This window comes from Tinamus guttatus, unplaced genomic scaffold (assembly GCF_059628265.1).
Source record: "Tinamus guttatus ecotype Peru unplaced genomic scaffold, ASM5962826v1 Tinamus_guttatus_pri_ptg000403l, whole genome shotgun sequence".
NCBI lineage: Eukaryota > Metazoa > Chordata > Aves > Tinamiformes > Tinamidae > Tinamus > Tinamus guttatus.
Genome location: NW_028288937.1, coordinates 2655292 through 2676479, shown reverse-complemented (window position 1 = coordinate 2676479; position 21188 = coordinate 2655292). Strand labels below are relative to the sequence as shown.

The 21188-nt window shown below is 42.7% G+C and overlaps 1 protein-coding gene across 1 annotated transcript; it reads right to left on the bottom strand.

Moving 5' to 3' along the window:
• Positions 1-895: 895 nt before the first annotated feature.
• Positions 896-11601, bottom strand: LOC104576904 (D-beta-hydroxybutyrate dehydrogenase, mitochondrial). Its single transcript, XM_088531298.1, has 4 exons — positions 11262-11601; positions 6857-7009; positions 4354-4484; positions 896-1261 (listed from the first exon to the last, which is right to left on the bottom strand). Exons 1-4 carry the CDS (start codon positions 11599-11601, stop codon positions 914-916), a joined length of 972 nt encoding a protein of 323 aa, XP_088387424.1. The 3' UTR covers positions 896-913.
• Between the last annotated feature and the right edge of the window lie 9587 nt (positions 11602-21188).

Below are 21188 nucleotides of genomic sequence, written 5' to 3'. Positions count from 1 at the left end.
CCAAAGTTTTCCCATTTGTGCTAATAGGTATTTTGTCCCATCAGACCCTAAGCCGTATATCAGGAAAAAACAGAGCTCCAGGCCAAAAATGCTCTTTTCAAGCCACACATTGTTACTGTATGATACTGATTATCTATGACCTTGGTGTTTATTTCTTTGACTACATTTTAAAGCATTGATTAATCTTGACATTAGATACGATTAGATACGATTGAACATCCATTTGTAAATGGAATGTGCTACTTATTTTTCAAAGTAGCCAAACATTTGGCTTTGTTACAGATTTATGCCTAACACCAGAAAAGAAATGCTGAAAAATAGTTAGCCAAGTCACCAGTTGGCCAGTCTTTGGTAAGAATACTACAGCAATTGGTAAGAATGCTACAACATTTGACACTTCCTAACTTTCTGCAGGTGCTTGACTCCATTCAAAGTATTTCAAGGTCTGTTGCTCATTCCTAACTTTTCCATTAACCTCTTTCCCTCACCCCTAAAAAATACTATAAAGGTTTCTAAAAATATTTCCATCTCTGCTTTAATGAATTCAGGTGGGCAGTTGCCCTGTAGGATATTCTCCATTTTGTCTTTGCCATGTCTCTAACACAGTAGCTTGGTATTGCAGTAGAAAAAACTGCATTACATTTTCTAGGCAATACCTAAAAGCAGCATAAGGGGTCCTATCTTTTTTCTCTTGGAAAAAACACAGTTACCTAGACAAATGTATTAGTATTACATGAGTTCCTAGATGTGTTCTCCAGAAAAAAAAAGTCACAGATCTGAGTGGGATGTCCTACAAAGTTTGTGCGAGTTAACTGGTGCTATTATAATGATGTTTGGAGGGGCATTAAGTAATTATAGTTTAAAAAGTGACACCCCCCCCCCATCCGGAGTCACTGAACAGCACCAATGTCATCTATGTGAGTTTTACCTTACTCAGTGCATAAGATAAAACTGAATCCATTACAACAGTAGGAAACAAAGCACATACAAACACCAGTAGTTTTTCCTTTAGTTTTGCAACCATATAGCGTGCCTTGGGTGCAGGAGACATTAAAGCATGTACCATAGCATCTACAACTTCATTGCCATTAGTGCTGCCTGTATTGAGAATGTTGTTGAAAAAGTCTGCCCGCTCTTGAACATATTCTTTATTGTAAACTTCCTTTTCCTCTTCACTGAGTTCATTCCAAATCTCTTCTGCACTGATTGGTGGCTGAATTTTTGTAGAACGTGCATAATTTCCTGGCTGAATAATACAGACCTAAAAGCAAGATGTGAAACTTATCAAAATGTAATCAGTCATTCTGAATTCAACCAAATAACATAAACAGTGAAATGGGTCAAAAGCTTTCCATTGACAGGCTTCTGTCTTTCAGAGAGAGAAAGAAGAGAAAGTGCTTTCGGTGAAATTTTAACCTTGAGAACCTCACTGAAATCAAGTATTTTGATTGAAATAAACATTTAAGATTTCAGAGGTGCTTCATTCCGCCTTCTCTATTTCAATCTGATGTTAATGTTCTTGTTTCAACTACATAATATACCTTCACAGATGCAATATCATGTCTTTGATTTTATAGAATACTTAATAGCATAAATGTTTTGACAATACTGAGATAAAGCATTTCAATCTGACTTTGATGCCTCCAAAGTGGAGTAGTTTGGATTTGTCACTCTGCAGCAAATCTTAAAATTGGTGATACTTTGCCCCAATTTGGGACAAAAGATGATGTCAAAATATTAGAAATTTCTGGGAAACAGAAGTGCTGAGGTTTACAGCCATGTTACTTTGTTTTTTGTAAATGTTGCAATGTTTATTGCTAATTTTTCTTTTTTGGAAAAAAGAGGGGGAGATGTTGGGGCCTTAGTAAGAATATATAAGAAAGTGGAGTTTGTGGGGAACTGGACCGACGCCTAGCAACCAAGCACCTGGAGGAGAACCAATCAGCTGGGAGCCTGTAGCCAATGAGTGCTGCTCCTCAGCGCATGCCCACCTGCATGGGTATAAAGCCCTGCTACAAACCACAGCAGAGCGGAGTTGACCTCACTTTGTGTGGAGGTGTTGTTTGCTCTGGCTTGTGGGGAGGGCCCTGGCACTTGGCGCAAGAGTGACCCTCGACACAGAAGTACTTTATTTTTAAAATAATTAGGAAATTTCTATAGGTTTCTCTGTGCGTATGTTCCAATCCAAAATATACAAATCCTTTGTTGCTCAGTTTAGGTGTTACTTGCGTGCCTTGCTGCTGCAGTTCTGTTGACCTCTGGGATTTCTGGAGACTTTTAGAGCCAGCTTAGCACTTGCAGTATGTGTGTGTTTCCTGGCATATGGGAGTTAACAGCACATGCACTATTTGCTGGTACATCATGTAAAACCTCCGTGGCATTTAACTGCTGCCTGTGGTTAAGACTAAAGACTACAACACAAGATGAAGAAAAATGGTGCTTAGCTGTGTAGGAGACTTGGGGATCTAACAAACATCCTCTGGAGAGTCTGTGGCAATTTAAACCCTCAGTGCTCTCAATCTACCGTCCAGTCCATCTACCAGAGGCTACCAGTCATGTGTAGCAGGGCATGTGGCAGCCCCTCCACCTTCATACTGACCAGGGGCTTGGACTAACGTGCTGAAGGGGCTGAGGTGCAGGCACTGTATGCAGTGGGAACAGACACGGGGTGCCTGTAGCAGAGATACACGGTGTGTAGCCAGGTATGTGTTGTATTGCCTTAGCTAGGTTTGTCAGAGTCTTTGCTTTGGGTGCTATTTTCAAAAGTGTTTATTTATTTGTCAGACTAATGCCAAGATTAAACTTAACACATATATTCTGTGTCAAGGGCTTTTGAAAACTTTGTGTTTTGGAGCTTTTTGGAGTTATCTGAAACTGATGGAGAGATTGTGCTTTTTCCCCTTTCCCTATTTACTGTAGCCTTGCTTCCTGCAAGCCGCCAGCTTGCACGGCCAGAGTTCAGGGTGACAGAGTCATCGCTCCATCTGTTCCCTGCCACTTTTGGGCCACTATCTTCTCAGAGGAGAAGGGCAACATCAGAGCAGACAAGGGCAGCATGGAGGAGAGAGAACCCATGCCCTGCTGTCTCCTTGCAGGGAAGGGTGTGAAACAAATGCTAGCCAGGGTCTAGCACACGGTCCAAGGTAGATAAGGAATTACTGTGGCTATTTTGGAAATCTTTGTCAGTTGGGCTCACTATATTGTGTGCAAGGGTCATTTTGGGGGTGGGGGAACAGTAAAAATCTTAAGTAGACCAGAGTAATTAACCTGTTAAACTAAGCTCTTCCATGCACTTAAGATTATCCTCCGCTAATCAGTTCCAATCCTCCTCATGCTGTGTGGTATTATGATGTGTAAAAATCACTTGCATTTTAGAGTGTTTCATACTTCTCCAAAAGGAGCCATTAATAGATGCATAGCTTTAATTTCTTCCAATGCAAGGCTCGTGAAAAGTGCTGTAATGTGCATATGTAGACAGTATACCAATGTAAATCCTGCAGGAAAAAAGCAAGTGTTTCAAGAGCAGCAGAGTGACTCCGAAGGAAAAAGCCTAGTCAAGCTACTTACTGATCTAAGCTCAAGGCTTGACTATCAGTGTTGCTTAGTTAGAGCACTAAGAGCACTCTTAGTGCTGATTAGGTTAAGACAGTAAAAACGTAGTTACTCTACGTGAATGCTGTCTCTTGCAGTGTAGCTGTTCCCAGCAGAAGGAAGGAGTCTAACTACCGGTGTGACGAGTGACAGAACTCCTCACTACACAGCATTCACACCTGGTTTTTGGCTTCCAACAGCTACCCAAGAGAATGGAAATTTTGGTTAGTTTGTGCTGTTACAAGCTCTCCTTGGAGCACAGTATCATACGGCTGGACCTGCCTTACAAAGCTGGGTCAAGGTACAGGCTACGGAGAAGCGGTGGAAGCTGCAGGGGCTGGCACAGAGGAAAAAGCCACCCTGCAGCTTCTCCCTTCTGCAAGCGCCACCCGAGTCCTCTCACCCCCATGACTTTGAAACCATTGAAGAGCGCACAGAGCAACCGCCACTTTACAAGGGGAGGCTGCATCCACAGATTCAGGCAAGCTGCTCTGCTTTTTTTTAATTGGATAAATGGAGCTTATTTGCACAAGATTAGATACCATTTTCCATAAGCTCGCTCTTGTTCTCTTTGCCAAAGATGGATCCCCACACCACTGTCCAGTATTTGTGCAAGCTGCTTGCTTCCTTCCCCAAAAGCAGAGGATGCTCTTCAGCTCTGTGGGAAGTTTCAGAAGTGAACCTTAATTCTTTCTCCTCAAAAAAAAAAAAGGTTTGAAATACCAGAATTTTCACACAATAGCTACTGATTACTTCACTTACCAGGACACCAAACTTCTTCATTTCCAGTCTTAGAGCATCACAAAATTTTTCAATAGCTGCCTTGGTCATAGAATAAATGCCATTTCCCAGAGTAAAATAGGCAATAATGCTGGACATAAAAACAATGCGTCCTAGAAAGAAAAGTGCAAATACCATAACTTTTTACTCTTGGTCTTTACCTTAACTTAGAATTGATTTACCTGAGTCTTCTGAACTGCTAATAACATGCCAGGTAGCATGATGCTCTTTTACTGTATAGTGTGACATAGCTGGGCTGGGTTAAGTGCCAAGCCACAGCACAGCTGCGTGTGCAGCCTGGCAAGGCAGGGAGGACAGGGCTTCCTGCTGAAAACTTCCTTCCTCCTATTGGCAGATGCAGCACAAGACAAAGGGTAACACATTCCAGCTTCCTTCTAACTCCTTTTGTGTCAATCCACTCAGTATCAGAGGATGAGTGAGAAAGAAAACAGGCCCCTAAAACCCTGGGATGGAAAAATAACACTAGACTACACTGGTAATAGTAGACAAGAAGGCAGAGGAGAGAAGCATGAGACGATTCTCCTTGTGATGGGTATATGACTACTAATAACATTTTTTTTTCTCTCCTAATGATATTTCTGCACCAAGTTCTGCATTACAGCTGTGCATACAAAGTCACTAGAGTTATAAGCCACTAGAGTTATAAAACAGAGAAAGGTGACCTGACAAAAAGGGTACAGTTTTATACTGTCTTGCTGTTATTTCCCTGATCTTTTCTGCTATTTTTCCTTTATAACTCTTGCCAAGTGCATGCATGCACTGAATATGGGTGATTTCTGATTTGAGGGCATGGGCTCTGTTCCATTTCTGTTCACTTTTAACCTTCCATCAAATAATTATACTGCTGAGTGGATGTGGATATATATATACCAGAGGTGAGAGAGAAGAAGCCTCACAAGTAGTGGTTCCAGGAAAGTGGTTTCATTGCTATTGCCTGAGCCCAAATCTGACTAAATGTTATAAACTTCTGAGATATTAATGGGTATGATGGAAATGCAGTGAAATCTGTCATTCTGAATTAGGTTCCCTATCTTCTTATATAGTGTATAGGTTAAGTCAGATATATCAAAATGGGAATGCAATTACCAGCTTGCTGACCAAGATCCTATCTCAGCTGGCCACTGGAAAAGTTATGGGAAAACGTTGCTCTTCTCAGAGAGCTGGGCACTTAATTCTAGGCTGGAGGGAAATATCATCCTTTTGACTAGATGGATAAGAACTTGGAGATAAGAAACTATGTAGATAGAGCTATTCAGACCTAAATCTTCCAAGGGTTTACACATGTGCTTAACATCATACATATAAGCAGTCCCTTTGCCTTCAAAGTAACTCCATGCAATTCATAAAGTGTGACAGATACCAACGGTGGATCCACATTGCAGAGTTAAAGCAGCAGGTAGGTCATCAAAGAAAGTAAGTAAATTCTCCCATGTAATGGCCACATCTCACATCCATTGTTTTTCACCGAGTATATGCAGTTCGTTCAGAGAAACACATTCATCTGGCAGTCTTTAAAAGTTTCTTTTTTTTTTTTCTTGCATCAAAAATCAGCTGCAGGCAACCAAGTTGAGTAGGCAAAAGGAAGATGCTTATACCTTAACAACATTTTGCATAAGAGTGATATCTGGGGATTCCACATTAAACCTAGATCTTACTGTGCTTGATGCTGTACACACAAGAGAACGTATCCTTGCCTTAAAGAGCTTACTATCTAAGTAGGCAAGTTAAGCAAAGGGAGGAGAAAAGAAAATTGTGCCCTTTTTTCCCCAAATTTAGATGGGCAGGGGTACAGAACAAACTGCAAAGCAAATAAAAGACATTGCAATACCAGCAAGAACTATCTGAACCATTTCTTCTCATCAGGATAAAGTCCACGCTGTGGAGCTCTATGCAAATGCATTTATTCTGCTTCCTGCCCATGCAGCTCTCTACAATACTTCTACATATTTGAAGTTGTTCATCCAAGGTCATAGGATCATTCTAGGTCTAGAACTGCAAGCTGGATGTCCCTCATTTCCCTCTCCAGGATCATCCTTCCTCTCCCAATTCCTGAATAGTAAAAGAGTAAAGCCTAAATAATGAAGTTAAGCAGGAGTTTATTGGATCTTGGTGTTTCCTGGCTGGCAGGGCTTAAACAGTCTTGTCTGGGGTTAATTGCCTACTATATTTTTCCTCTCTTTTTCAAGCCAAAATCTGAGATAATTTGTTGTTTCTAAACATAGTACCTTTGGAAGGGGGGAAAATAGGGACAGAATCATTCTTTTCTTTTTTTTGTTGCTAGTTTGTTTGTTTGTTTTGCTTATGACTTTGCCCTCTTTTCAGGATCAAGTTGCTCTTTCAGGCCACACAGCTGTCATTTCAGTTCAATGAGAGACAATTAAGGCTTCTTTTATAGATACTACATTACCCTGATTATAGTAAGCTAATTATTCTACAACTCTAAATAACAGAGGATTAGCATTACCCTTGTATTTCCTTAGAAGAGGAAGAAAGGCCAGGGTGGTTCTGATGCTCCCAAGGAGATTCACATCTGCGAACTTTTCATATTTCTCCATAGACAGCCATCCTGTCTCGCCAAATGTTGATATTCCTGCGTTGTTCACAAGCCCCCAAAAACCTAAAGGAGAACATAATTTAACAGGCATCTTTCACTGAAAAAATGACCACCATCAAGCGACCAAACAGCACTAGTGATTGGATCCTTGCGGTATCTTTTTGTTTTTTTTTCTACTTGTAAGCACAGGCTTACGCTTTGCTTAATGAAGAAATGTAATTTTAGCCTTTAACTAGACCCTATAAATCTCATTGCTAAATCACTCACTTTATAGTCATATCGAGTTATTTATGAATCACATGATGATCTGGGAGACTACTTCTTGATGCCAATGTGGTATACCATGATATTTTAATTGCATTAATCCCACTGTGTGCTATGAGCAGCTTTGTGAAAATTATATTAAGCAGGCTAAGGGTAGTATTTTCAAAGTGACTGACCAATTTAGGATCCTAAATCTTGGCTCCTTTTCCAGGATTAGAGCTTCAATTCCTCTTGAAATCTGCCAGAATCGGGTATCTGGGCACAACACTGGATCCAGGTCCCAAGCAAAAGTTATGACTGAACAAGTAAGGTCCGTGGTTACAGTATTCTCTGGGTTTTGTACACGTAGCCAGGTCTACTCCTACAACAGTGACCTGGCACTGTGGAGCCCAGGTGCCTAAAATTCAGTAGGATTTCAGTGTTTGCAAGTGGATTTTTAAGGACAGGAAAACTTAAGTCTTGCACAACTCTAAGCCAGCAAGCACAAGCCCTTTAGCCCAAAGTCACAGATATATACGTCACTTGTACTGTGTAATGAAAGTGCTAACACTGTTAAGACTCTTGTAGAATGTTTCAAGATCAATGGATAAAAAAATAAAGTCTGTTAATAGCTATATAGCTAATTAGCTTTTTTTTTTTTTTTTTTTTTTTTGCTTAATACATGGCCTGATCTTCAGAAGGACTGAGTAGCTGCATATCCCATCTGCTTCTGCTTAAAGCAAGAGGTCTATGTACTCTAGGACCTGTTGCCCAAAAGACACACATACAAAGAAAAAAATCAGGTTTCAAAATTCCTATTTAGGTTCTAAAGATGCCAGGACAAGGTGGAGCATGGCTTAGTTATCTAATATCTATAGAATAGTGGGAAGGCACATGGAGTGCTTTTTATCCGTGAGGGTTTTTTGTGCAGTTTACACACCAGGACTTCTCATGTCTCTCTCTGCATTGAGTTAAGATGGTGAGAGAAGGAGAGTCTGGCTCTCACATCCAGCTGAGTCTACAAGCTGGTGATTAGGCTTTTCTGGACAAAGACTCTCTTACTTTGTTTATCATGTCCAGAACAAGAGAGTAAGTGATGATGAGTGAGATCAACAGGCCATATGGAAATAAAAGTAGAAAGAAGAGCATTCCACAGAATGCCTGAGAGAAAGAAACCTGTACAGAGACAGTAAACTCCTGTGAGAAAATATGTATTTTCATCAACTATAAAAAAGAGTTAAGCCAAAGAAAAATGACCAAATATTGGCTGCTCAGATAACACAACTTCAAAGAAAGAAATTCTGCCCATGTTTGACATTCAAAAGTAACTTATGTTAGATGTTATGTTAGATGCACAGTCCATGGGGAAGATGATACTGTAATTATAAAGCACAAATACTTAATCTTTACAAGGATTTACTCTGAGCTATTTAAACATGGAGTGCAAATAGCGAGTGTTGTTTAACTGCTTTCTCATCATTAAAGTACATCTTCCAAGGTTTTAGTTGAGAACATACTGCTTTAGCACACTTACCATTAAACCTTGAGATTGTCCAAGGTGTTTCTTTTCTGTATTTTTACCATTTTGGGGAAGTTAAGAGAGTGTTTTAGCTATCTGAACTTAGAGGTCCAGCATGCTGATGCGACATATTTTAAATCTTTGGTATCTGAGTAAAACTGAAAATACTAAAAACGGGACAAAGAGGAGAGAGGGAACAATCCCTAAAGCCATTTCCTACTGACTCCAAATGATATGATGCCTCCTTCTCCATTTCTATAGGAACTCACTGAATAGATCTACCTTATAGAGAGCAAGGGCAGTGGAAAGGGACAGACAGAGCTGTTCAACAGTGCTTACAAATTAAAAGGGAAATACAGGATACGTCTAATACGTATTTTAAACATGGATTTTTTTGGAGTTTAAGATGATCTAAAAACTACTACGATCTTTTAAGTTGACCCATTGAATTCCTACATCAATTTGAACTGTTCATGCACAAACAAAAGTAAAATTTCTAGATAGCTAAATTCTATTTAAAACACAAGAAAAAAAAGGACGATCTACAAAACTTATCAGCTGCTCCTCGCTCTCCCTATTACAAATGCCCAACATCTACTTGATTTTCGGTTTGGTTAGTCTCACGTTGCAGGCACTGGATGAGCACAAATGTACTGAAGTTTCGCTATGTTGAGTTTCCTACTGGGAGGGGGGTATCATGGCATGTCCTCCACTGCCCACACATTGGGAACCTTTAGGCAGCAGATGTTTTCTTACAGTCAGATACCTTTCTGATTTTCTAGGTGCTAGCAAAATAGAAATGCAGTTACAGATGTTCAGATTTTTCTTTTCTCATAAAAACAAGTTTTATTAAAGCAGTATTAAAATAATTACAATTACTGTCTTTAATGAATAAAATGGTTAATTTCACAGTTTAACTTAAGCTGAATTTTTAAATTGAAACTATTCATTAACTATAAGTTAAAATACCAAAGAAAATAACAGATCTATTTTCAGAGATACTAAGAGCCTGCACCTCCTACAGAAGACTTTTGCTTAAGGATGCTACATAAGTAGAGTATACTCTGAGTTTTTTTACATTTGCAATAAAATTATTTATGCTTCTGTATTTTGTAAATTATGAAAAATGGTGTGATACTCGCTCCATTAAAATTGGATATTAGAATAACTTATTTACTCCTTTTTTGTTTAATAAACTTAGGAGGTAGATTACTTGATAAATGGATCTTTTTCCCAGTAACTTTTTGAAGTAAAATAACAACTTTTTCTTTCCTGTCTTTGCAGCCTTCCTTCCAAAGTGCTGCAGCAATATGAGAAGGTCCCATGAACTATGTGCTCAGCACATGTCCAATGCTGTGTTACAGGCCTGACCTATAGCCTGGGAAAGCAGCACATACCTGGCCGTGCACATAGCAGGTACGGGTCGGCATTCAACACCAGCTTGGCTCCAGTGTGTTCCCTGGCCCCCTGCCTGTGAACCCTCGTGTTTTTCACTTGGTGTGCCTCAGTTTGAAGCCATGTTCACACAGCTGTAGACAAGCTTGTGCTCAACAGTGGATTCGCGGTCTAGATGATAGCATGAACACGACTGCTGCATGACCTGCCAGCACTCTTGGGATAAAGTATTTTATCTGTAAACCAGGCCCTGTGCCTTGCCTGGCCTGTAAGGGGTCTTGCGAGTCACCTACCTCTGCAGCCTGGGAAAGAACTGAAGAGAGGAAGGCACTGCCTCTTAATCAGCTGAGGTCAGGATCAACCATAAATACATGCTCTTAAGGAGCTGCATGTGGGCTTTTGCTTACTTCACTTCTAGCCTCATCCCCCTCCCTGTGTGGTAGTGAACCCGGCAGGCAGAGGCTCCCTGTCCTGTGTTTCGTGCTCCCGCATTTTTTTTTCCCCCCCCGATTACACCCGGAGCGACCAGGAACCGCCAGTCCCTAACCCCGGAGGGGTCTGATTACCGATAGAGAGCAATGTGCTGAGCCAAAGAAGGAATACCCGCGGCTATTGGGCACTATTTACCCGACCAGCCTAAAAGGACCTGAACACTCAGAGGCAGCGCCGAGAAGCGGTGCTGCGCGGCCCCCGGAGCTCAGCTGTGGCACCGGAGCTGCCTGCGCGCAGCTCCACAAGCCACCCTGCTCCTTGCTGCCCCTGCGCGTGCCCACGCTCTCCTCCCTCTGCGTGTTTTTCCCGCCAGACACCCGCAGGCGGCTCCCACGGGCATCCTCGCGGCCACGGATTGCCCTTTCTGACAGAAATGTGTCACTGCCCCGCGACTCACGGGGGTGCAAACGCGCTTTGCCCTGGCAGCGTTTTGGTTACCCCCGCCGCAGCACACCGCTTAGCCGGGCACCAGCGCATCGCCTTTATTCTAATATAAAGTGTTGCTGTTGTTACTGACAGTAGTAATCAGCAGCACGAGCAAGAGCGCGCTGCCCCGCCGCCCCAACGGCCGCGCGCGCCGCGTCCCGCCCCGCCCCAACGGCCCCCCAACGGCCGCGCGCCCCGCCCCAACGGCCCCCCAGGACCCCCCCAGGGCCGCGCGCTCACCGCGCTCGGGCAGCTCGCGCAGCACCAGCTCCTTGGCGGCCAGCACGTCGCGGGAGCGGGTGACATCGAGGCGCAGGACCCGCAGGCGGCCGGCGCTGCCGGCGGCCGCCTCCCGCTGCAGCCGCCGCGCGCCCTCCCCGTCGGGGCAGAGGCAGCCGGCGAAGACGGTGAAGCCGAGGCGGTGGAGGCGGAGCGCCAGGAGGTGCCCGAAGCCGCTGTCGCAGCCCGTGATGAGCACGGCGCGGCCGGCCGGCTCCAGCGCCGCTGCCCCGCGCCGCCACAGCGGCAGCAGCAGCAGCAGCCCGAGGAGCAGGAGCAGGAGAGGGGCCACCGGGCACATGCTGCCCGCGCCGCCGCCGCGCCGTGTGGTGGCGGGCGCGCGGCGGAGCCTCCTCACCGGGCCCGGGCGGGCGGCAGGCGCCGCCCCAGCCCCCGGGCGGGGGACCCGCCTTCCCGCGGCTCTCCGCTGCCTGCCCCGGGAACCCGAGCGGCGCCCGTGTGCGGCGCAGCAGCGCCCTGCTGGCCCAAGTGGTGCTGGGCCGGAGCGAGCCGATTTGGGCCAAGCTTCAGTGAGCGCTTACGGTGCCTCGGGCGCTCCCGCCTTTCCTCAGGCTGTGTGCGTTGCAGCCCCCTCAGTGCAAAAGGCTTTGCTTATAGGGAAGCATCGTAACTAGTTCTACATCCACGAAAGAGCAGCTTCTGACGCATCTTCGGGACCGTGCTATAGCTGGGCTGTTGCATTGGTGTGGTTTGCTGTGGCCGGAGCAAGTTCTGGGTCGAGGATGTTATAACCAGGGTGCTGACAGGTGCTCCTCGGTGGAGGAAAATTTCCCCTTGTAGGGTGAAATGCCAGCTGTCCATCCCTGATCAGTGATCCCTGAGCAGTCGGGCTACAGAAGGAACTCGATTAGGCAGTGTTTCCACTGGCGTGTCTTTCATCCGAGAAGCTCTCAAGTAGCTATTGGGAGAAAAAAAGCCGTATCTGCATCCTCTGAGCGATCTGAAATGTTTGAGTGACCCATATGCCTTTATTAATTGTGTTTTAAAAATGGCGTGAGAAAAATACAAAGGGGACAGAGTCGTTCATGAACATACACAGCAACAGGGGAGGCTACAGCGCTTATGAGTACAGGGTTGTGCTCTAGTGTTTGCCTAATTTGTATCACTATCTCCACAGTCTGTCCTTTTCACATTTAATAACTTGTCTTAACCCCTGTATCCATTTGTGACAAAGGTGTCTTGGAATTGGTGGGATTAAGTTTCTGGGAATGGCATCTGAGGGCTGAGCTGTGCTGCACATTTGTCTCAGCGTCCCTTTGCAACAATGTAAGAGTGTTGAAGTTTGAACGAGGAAGGGAATAAATCTTGTTTAAATATCTTTTCCAAGGGCCCAGGCATTCATATGCCTTTTCTTTTGTCAGCCATCCATCCACCTAGATCTACTTTGGCTTTAAGTTGTTCGATATTCTCTTCTATGCGCTTGTAGGCACTGTGTAATAGGACCTGAAGTCTCAAGTGGCTAGAAAAGGAGGTTGTACTTTGCTGGTAGGAGACAAAGTAGGAAGTAGAACAGTTAAATCCAAAGAAGCTGTCCAGATACCTGTCCTTGGTGGTATTTATTTCATCAGTCTCCATCATACTGGGAAGTGCAGCCCTGATTGGCCTTGGAAAGATCACTGAGAATCTTCTGCGCCCACATTGTTCACACAGCTTTGTCTTTATCTTTCAAAAATATTATGCAACCCTCAAAACCGAGAGAGCTGATAACAGTCTGTCCTCCTGCCAGCTTCCCTGTCTTGTTTCCTGCAGCATAAAAAGATGGGGAGATCTTCCAGATTCGCCTCCCCCGTGCCTCCTACCCAGCGCTCTCTTGCATCTGCCGAAGTCTCTTTTCTCTCAGCTTTCCTGTCTCGTTAATAGCACAAAGATCCCAGGCAGTGCCAAAACCATCCTCCCCAAGATCGGAAGGTGACCCAGCTAACCTGTGAAGCTTATGCTCTCTCTGGTCCAAACAAACTTCAGAAGATATTAAAAATGCTGCACACAAATGTGGCACACTCCCGTCTGAGAACAGAAGCAGCATGTTATCAGAGCAACAGAATAATTTAGCCTGGAAGTTATGGATTGGAACTGTAAAAATGTATCCTGCATAGTTAGAAACAACTTCATGTTGTCCATGTCCAGTATATTAGGCTACTTAGGTCTGCAGTGAAGGTTATTTGCAGTAGAATTCTGTATTTGTTGGAACATTTTTCTTCTGTGTTTGTGTTACTCCTAAGTCAGCATATACTCATATGTATACATAAACAGATGTGCACACATGTTTATATATACACAAGTATAACACAGATATATATGTGTATGTGTTTTCAGATTGAATTATAGCTCTGTGTTTTGGAGTTTTGCTCTATGTATCTGAAATTAGATTTGCTTCAGAGCTAATTTTACAGAAAAACTTCATGTTTTTATCTCCAATTTATCTCTACCTCATATGTAATTCAAGTAAGTTGTGATTTTCTTGTAGCAAGTTTGAGCAAAGATCTGGATTTCAAAGAGGAACAAGAAGAAATGGCAGATGCTTGGAGGCTGGTACTGATGAGCATCAGAACAGTCTGCATCTAGGACATGCCCAGGTATCTTCCACTCTTGCTGAAAGAGCTTTTCTGGGAAGTGGAACCTGGGAAGCTTATGCTGAAGACTTTCCACACAGTGTGTTTTCTTGTGAAATAACGAGTTGCTACAGTTAAAAAACTGAAGACAAGATTTCCAAGGGAGTCAAAATCTGTTTTTAGGTGCATCTAGATAAATGGTTAGATTTTTGGAAGTGCTGCATTGCTGATGATCACCTTGGCTGCAGTTCTTCTCCACCTTGAAAAATAAGACCACTTCACAAGTGCCAATCTGTGGATTAAGATGAGATTGCTACAAGGAATGTTAATAACATGCACAAAGCTCTGTCCAACATAGCTCTGGTAGAAATCAAGGTGCAAGAGGGATGAAGGAGGATTGTAGCTTTCCCCGATCTTAGTACTCTTAGTTCTTTTTCTCTTAAGTCAATTCATCTGTGTTTGTTTAACCCATTCTCTTGTGCCCGTTCCCTCAGACCTTCGTCTCTCTGCACATCTTCTCAGTCTCACTGCAAATTGGAGCCTTCTCAAGTTTTGCCATCTGTCATACTCAGCAGTACCCACTTTCAGAGGTAGTAGGAGGAATAATGAACTGTATTTGATATCTTTCTTACAGCCTCAACTCTCCAACGTTATGTGTAAGTCATTATTAATTTTACTTTCTAAAGCAGAGGTGAAACTTTCATCCTCTTTAGGTGATTGAAAAGCCAGTCTTGGTTTCTTGGGAATCACATTTGATGAAAAGTGTCTATTTTTCACAGTTTCAGAAAATGCTCAGAATGTGACTGAATACTTCTTAAAAGCTCCAGATAAGCAAGCAGATTTAGAAAACAAAAAAATGGAGATCCCTGTAGTGCTCTTTGGTCTAGCATTCTTATGCTTTTGAAGCCCATTCATGATTTTGGGAGTCCTGATTTCTGAACAGGAGGATCTGGCTGGGTTAAACTCCCTTCACCATGAATGTGGGTCTTCTTTTTGTTCTGCTTGGTGTCTTACTTGCTCAGACTTCAGACCTTTCAGCCTGTCTCTTTGCTGTTGTACAGTGAATATCATAGCATGCTGCTGACCTTAACAGTAACCTTCTTATACTGTTACAGTAAAAATAATGCTTATCTAACAGAAAGAAACCAGCCCATGAAGGCATAAGTTTAGCAAAACGCATTCCTGCCTTCTAGTGCTAAAACATAAATGACACTGCTTGCTATTACTATCCAAAAAGCTGAATTTGAGCCTGCCTGTATAGGCAAGCATTTCAAGATTGGGAAAACTAGCATTTCAGGAAGAAAATTAAAATAATGTATTTTGGGTGCAGTTAGACAGCCAAAGACATTCCAAACAGAAATGCTTGCAGATTTTAGAGCTGGCAAGCTGTGCGTCCTAGTTCAAGACTCAGCCAGCGAATGCTCTGCTGTGGTGTGAAAGGAGGAGAGCCAACTGAAGGCTCTCATTGCACATAATTAGATAGGAGCAGTTGCATGTGGGCTGTGCATGGGGAATATCGAGTCTTTGAAGATGGAGCAGGATGTCTGGTTCGGTATAATGTGATGAGCTGTATTAAAATCTCAGTGTGCATTTAAAAAAATCCTGGAATCGGTTGACAAAATAGATTTGGGATGTCACATGTATTGCTCAGCTTGACATAAAAGGGAAATGGCTTCCCTTTGAAAGTGCAAGGCAGGAATATCTCTGTGTGAAAAAAATTATCAAATTGCTGTCGCTGGATACAATGTTCATTCTATTCTAGAGATGAAGTCTTTAATTTGTCAGAAGTTATTTTATTAAGTCCCTAGGATTAATTCCTTTCTGAAAGGATTGGAATAGTCATAAACAAAGAAAGGGAGACAGGAGAAAAATTCTGTTTTAGGCAGGGAAATCTGCCTTCTTCTCTAACCTGAAGTGACTGATCCTTTTTATACCAAAACCTCCCTGGCTCAAGGGTGGATGTGTCATGATGCAGTTTCTGTTCAGTTGCATCTGGATATGGTGCAAAGTGAACAGACCACCTACACCATTCCTGGTGTGTTCCAGAAACAAGTATTTTTTAGATACGATTTTGTCTCATTTCTAGTCTGCAAAACAAATGTTGGATGATCCTGACTTGAAATACCTCAAAATGACGTGAAGGCAGTAAACATGGTTAGAGTTCTTCTCCAAATGGGATAATACTCATTTCCGTTATGGAAGGATTACAGTAGTGGAGCAAACTGAGAGCTACAAGTGGAGGTAGAGGATGAGGATGAGGGGAGATAAGTTTCCTTCTGTTGCTGGTGACCAGAGTCAGAAAGGGACTGAAATCCAGCACATCTTTTCACCTTAACTGTATGAAGTGCACAAGGTTAGATTCATTGAACAGTTTCAAACTTGAGGACTACTGAAAAGGAGGAACAACATTATGAGCTTGCAGCTTATGGGTGAAAGTTAATTCAGTTGAAGATAGTGTGTGCATTTGAACACAGTAGCTCTTCCAGAATATCTCCATATGAGATATTCTTTACACTGTTGCACTGTTAGGAAATTCTAGTGGTGTAAGAGCAGGCACAAAATCATTTCAATGTTGATAAATAGATTCAGCATAAGTGTAAGTAGATTTTAAAATAATTTTAACCATACCCCAAATATCCCACTCCAAATTTACCTAGAATAAACTTCATAATTTTGGTTAATATTACATAGTGAGGATCTTAAAAAGCAGAGGGCATATTTACATTGATTTGACATATGCTAAGCCTCACAGCAAGAGGCGGGACAGTGAAGTCTCACTCAAGCTTCTGTTTCCTACAAGAAGAGAGCTAAGAAATGCCAGAGGCCTTCCTTTCTTTCCAAGGGCATCAGAAAGGACAAAGCTTTCATGAAGGTTTCGGGGCCCAGTGGCCCATTAGCGATTTTTATGTTAGCTCTAATTTTACCTCATGTAAAGTGGAGCCAAAACTTTCGGAATCGAATGCAAAGATTTCCATTACCTTTGCACACCTGACTGCACACTATCAATGCAATGAAAGAGTAGGAATAGCCAATAGGTCATACAATAACAAAAGCAGCAAGTTTTTACCTTTTCTGTGTGTTGGAGTTGTACTTTCTAACCTTTCTGAAGTTGTACCTTCTGATTCCTTTGCCTAAAAGAGCACCTATAGATTTCCCTGTAAAACTGTTATTTTTGAGGAAAATCTGTCCCTCTAGCCTTATTGCAAGGTGAATAATTTCATCTTCTCTGGTCCCTTAGAAACTTCCAAAGACAGGGATCTGAAGCTTTGCAGCTGCTTAGGACCAGCAGAGCAGCATATTGACAGTACTACATTATTTGCATTTGGGAGTAATTTTTAGGAAGGTGCCTTTGCCAGACGTTGCCCACGAGATGGCAGCCTGTGCAGTACAAAAATAAGGCCTGTTTGTGACTGCAGGAAATGAGAGTTGCCCTGTAGATAAGGGCTACCGAGGGGCAGCGAGGGCTCACTCTGCACATAGTCTAGCATTCAAATAGTGCCAAATGTTGAGGTGCCAGTCCTCACATACACCACAGGATCAGACCAGGTGGGAGGGAGGGAAGACAAGCCGAGGAGCATGGAAATGCCATGGAGAAATCAGAGAAGCTGTGATATTTTAGAGGTATGGCAAGGAAGTAATGTTCCTGGAAATACAGAATCTGGAGGTGGAGTGCAATGACAGGCACCTGAGAGGCAGACAGCAAGAAAATTACTCTGTGCTGGTGGTGACGGAAAAGCTCTGAGCTTGCAGTGCAGTAAATATATACGAGCACAGGGGGGTGCTGCTCTTTCTCTAACTTTGCATAAAATGTATTTGTCCTCTGCACCTTGGTGTCACTGACTCGCAAGCTTCAGGAGCTTGTTCATCCTGGAGCAAAGGTCTAGGGGAAGCTACCAAGGGCATAGCCAGAGATGGCTACATCTTTCTAGGTGGCAGGGTTTTTTTACAAAAAAAAAAAAAAAAAAAAAAAAAAAAACAAACCCTCATTTGCAGTGCAGATCGTGCCGTTAGATGGTGACCAGCCACAACCACCAGTCGTCTGGCTAAGCACTCATCAAGCAACTCTGTCATCCTGCAAAATGGTGTCCTAAGGATTTAACTGTGGGACAAGTGAGGTTGTCAGTAATTTTACTTTCACCTGTAGGCATTGCTCCACAACCCCGAATTGAGTATCATTTGTTTCTCTTAGTGCCACCTAGTAGTGAGGGCATGCAGATCCCTCTCAGAGCAGTTTCTACAGGGCTATGCAACACCTTTATTTGCAGGACAGCAGAATATAGCTACCCATAATTTGTCCTCATTTTTTTTTTCTCAGAAACATGCAGAAATCAATCCTTGTGCTTCCTGCACAAAGGATGGGAAAACCCCTGAAGTGCATATGAATGCAAGGTAAAAAAGTTGGAGTCAGAGAACTAATTGAATTCAGCGTGCTACAAGGCTGGAAATCTAGTTGTTGGTATTAGAATAGTGTTTGTTACCATGGCCAGGATTGAGGTGAGGTGGTTGTTATGGGCATGTGTGGCACAGAGCAGGAGATGGTCTTTATTCTGAAAAGCCCGTGCGGCAAGATGGATAATCCTTGGGTAAGGAAATGGCCACACAGCAAATTGGCGGCAGTCTGACAAGAAAGCCCAGAAAGTCCCTACTTGCTCACAAGTCCAGGTTGCCCCAAGTGCAGGACAAGCTCACTACCTTTCCCAAAAAAAAAAAGAAAAAAGATGGAATTAGAGAAAGGTTAGCATTTTTTTTTTAATGTCAATCCATGTAGAGTTGGAGATGTTCAATTTAAGGAGAAGTATAGATATTGGAGGGGGCTTATAACAGACAGAACAGAGATACTAGTATTTGCACAGAGTGTCCCAGGAGTTACTAGCTGCCCCTCGTCCAACTGCACCTTACTGATGCCCTGCTTCTCTTAAGAGATTAAAAGTCCTTGAAAATAAGGCCTGTTTTTTTCTGCTACAGTTCAGTATCCAGCTGCGAAGGGCACTATCAGACATGCAGTTCATGGATCTCTAAGCACCTGCTTGGGGTTTCCTCCTGGCCCTTCAGTAAGTGAAGCAGCCTGCCAAGCCAATTTCTGGACTCACAACCGGGGGCATAGTTGGCAGGATCAGGTCTTAATATAAAATAAGATCTTAAATGCTAGGCTTCAGGGTAGTTTCTAATCCTCTCTCCTTCTCCCCTCGTAGTCCTACTTTTATGAGAAAATGCAGGACCCATTTTTCAGAAGACTGTTTTCTCGTAACCCTCAGCTGAGCAGTCCTCACTCAGTGATCTTTGCCTTTCGTAACTGCTGCATCCCTGGTAAGAAATTGTAGCTACACTGCTATCAAAATATGGGGGTTCATTTATTTCCAGCCTACGTAATGTGGAGATCACTGTGACTGGCATCCTCCCAAGCAAAATATACTGAAATGTCAGTCTGCTCCTGCTTGAGGCTTAGATCCTTCCCGGGCTGCCTTCTCTTCTGCCCTACAGTATCTGCATATCTTGCCCTCACCTCCTGGCATGCAGGTGCATGAAGCTGTAGAGGGAAGGACTTTTGTGAATGCTGTAAAACTATTATTAACCATGTATTTAAAAATGTAAATGGCCGCTTTTGCTTAGGGTTGAATGTTGAAGACCTACCAACAGCAATTCAGTTTTCATTTTCTCCTCAGAGCTGCACTAAACCAGGGCAGTTTTAATGTAACACTTCATACAGAGCTAAGAGCCTATCTATAAGCACTTAGATGTGGAAGTTTTGATTTAATGTCTTAATGACAATCTTTGTATTTTGATTGTTCCCTTCCTCTGGCATTTTGTTTTGTTTCTGGCACATTTCCAAGGGTACCAGAAGAAGAGGGAATAGCAATTTGACTCAAATTCAAACAAAGTGCTACAGAGCCTCTCAGCTCTGTCATGATGTTTCTATCTGTGAACCCAGTTTCCTTTATACTAGAGCCCATCACATTGCTCTGACAGTACAAGTAGTTGTCCGCATAGTTTCATGCTTTAAGGTCAGCGCAAATCAAAGTGTTGCAACGTGCTCAGTTAGCAGTGAAAACGTTTCGAAGCTGAGTCCTTATTTTGCTTTCTAAAGAATATCTTGTTTCTAAAAGCTTTGTGTCACATGGAGGCTGTTTTGTAAAATGCCAGGATGCATAACTAAGTGCCAACATACCAGAGAAGCTCTCTTGCAAGCACCAGCTGGAGTTTACCTGAATTTGTTCAGCTGCTGCTTTTTAGTCAATAACGGAGCTTTTCTCTTCTTACAGGAAGCAGCATGGAATATATTTTCCTAAGAGATATTGGAAGGATCGTATTTGAAATCTCTGGGAAATGTTTTTAAAAAAATGCCATGAATTATATCTGTACATTCTATCGACTTTCCAAAGCATTTCAATTCCTCTCTTGCACTGACATTTAACATTAAAAAGAGGCTGGCAAAACCTGATCAAACCAAGTTTAGGGAGAACTGCCTCAGAACCAACATTAGTCCCTAATCCTGGAGAGATTTAATCCTAGTACCTGCAGAGTTTGGGAACAGCAAAAAGTTGGTATAGACCAACAGAAACTCATATATATGGCTTCTTGAACTGCCTTTGTACCGCTTAGTTTCTCAGGAATTTAAAACACTCAGGGAGTGGTTTTAAATTATATCTCTGAGTTTTATTAGCATAGACGCTAGCAAAGAGGTGTCACTGTGTGCCCAACCTGCTCTCTTTGTTCTCTCCTAACAAACCTTTTTATTCCTTGTAACAAATATGGATCTGACCCCTTTGGACACTGTCCATTTCTCACTAGGGATTCACTAGACAGAATCAATGGATAAAACAAAGGTGTACCTCAGTGGGCTGGATCTTATAGCAAACACAGAAGAATTAAGCACAAACATAAAAGCCAGCATCTGCATAAGTAATAGCCATAATAAAGGTTTAAGGATGCTAACTTTTTGAAGTCAAATCCTTTCCTAAGGCTCATGAAGTTAATCCTGTACCTACGTGCTTTGTTGGACTGGAAGCTAAGAAAAAGAAATGCCTTTATATTGCATAGCAGTGTTGCTAGATACTTTGCTGGTCTCCCATCGCGTTCTATAAAATCATGCATTAGCAATAGGATTTGTTAATTAGTATGCCTGTTCCTTGGAATTTCTTTTTGCTAACTCCTTTTCTTCTTTTAACAGATAATTAATACACAAAATGTAGCATGGAATCATTTATAAGCAAACAAAGATATACAGTGACATTTCTTTCTCTGGTACAATTGTGAAGAAATCCAGAAATTAGAAACTCTATAGTGGCAGAACTCTTAGAAGGAAGTCAAGTGGAGAAAA

Bases quoted from the DNA above. Each gene is read 5' to 3' on its own strand.
- LOC104576904 (XM_088531298.1), bottom strand. From the start codon at position 11,601: ATGTGCCCGGTGGCCCCTCTCCTGCTCCTGCTCCTCGGGCTGCTGCTG. The intron at 7,010-11,261 runs GTGAGCGCGCGG...GTTCTCCTTTAG, and splicing joins GCGCGAGCTGCCCGAGCGCG to GTTTTTGGGGGCTTGTGAAC. The intron at 1,262-4,353 runs GTAAGTGAAGTA...TCTTGCTTTTAG, and splicing joins TGAAGAAGTTTGGTGTCCTG to GTCTGTATTATTCAGCCAGG.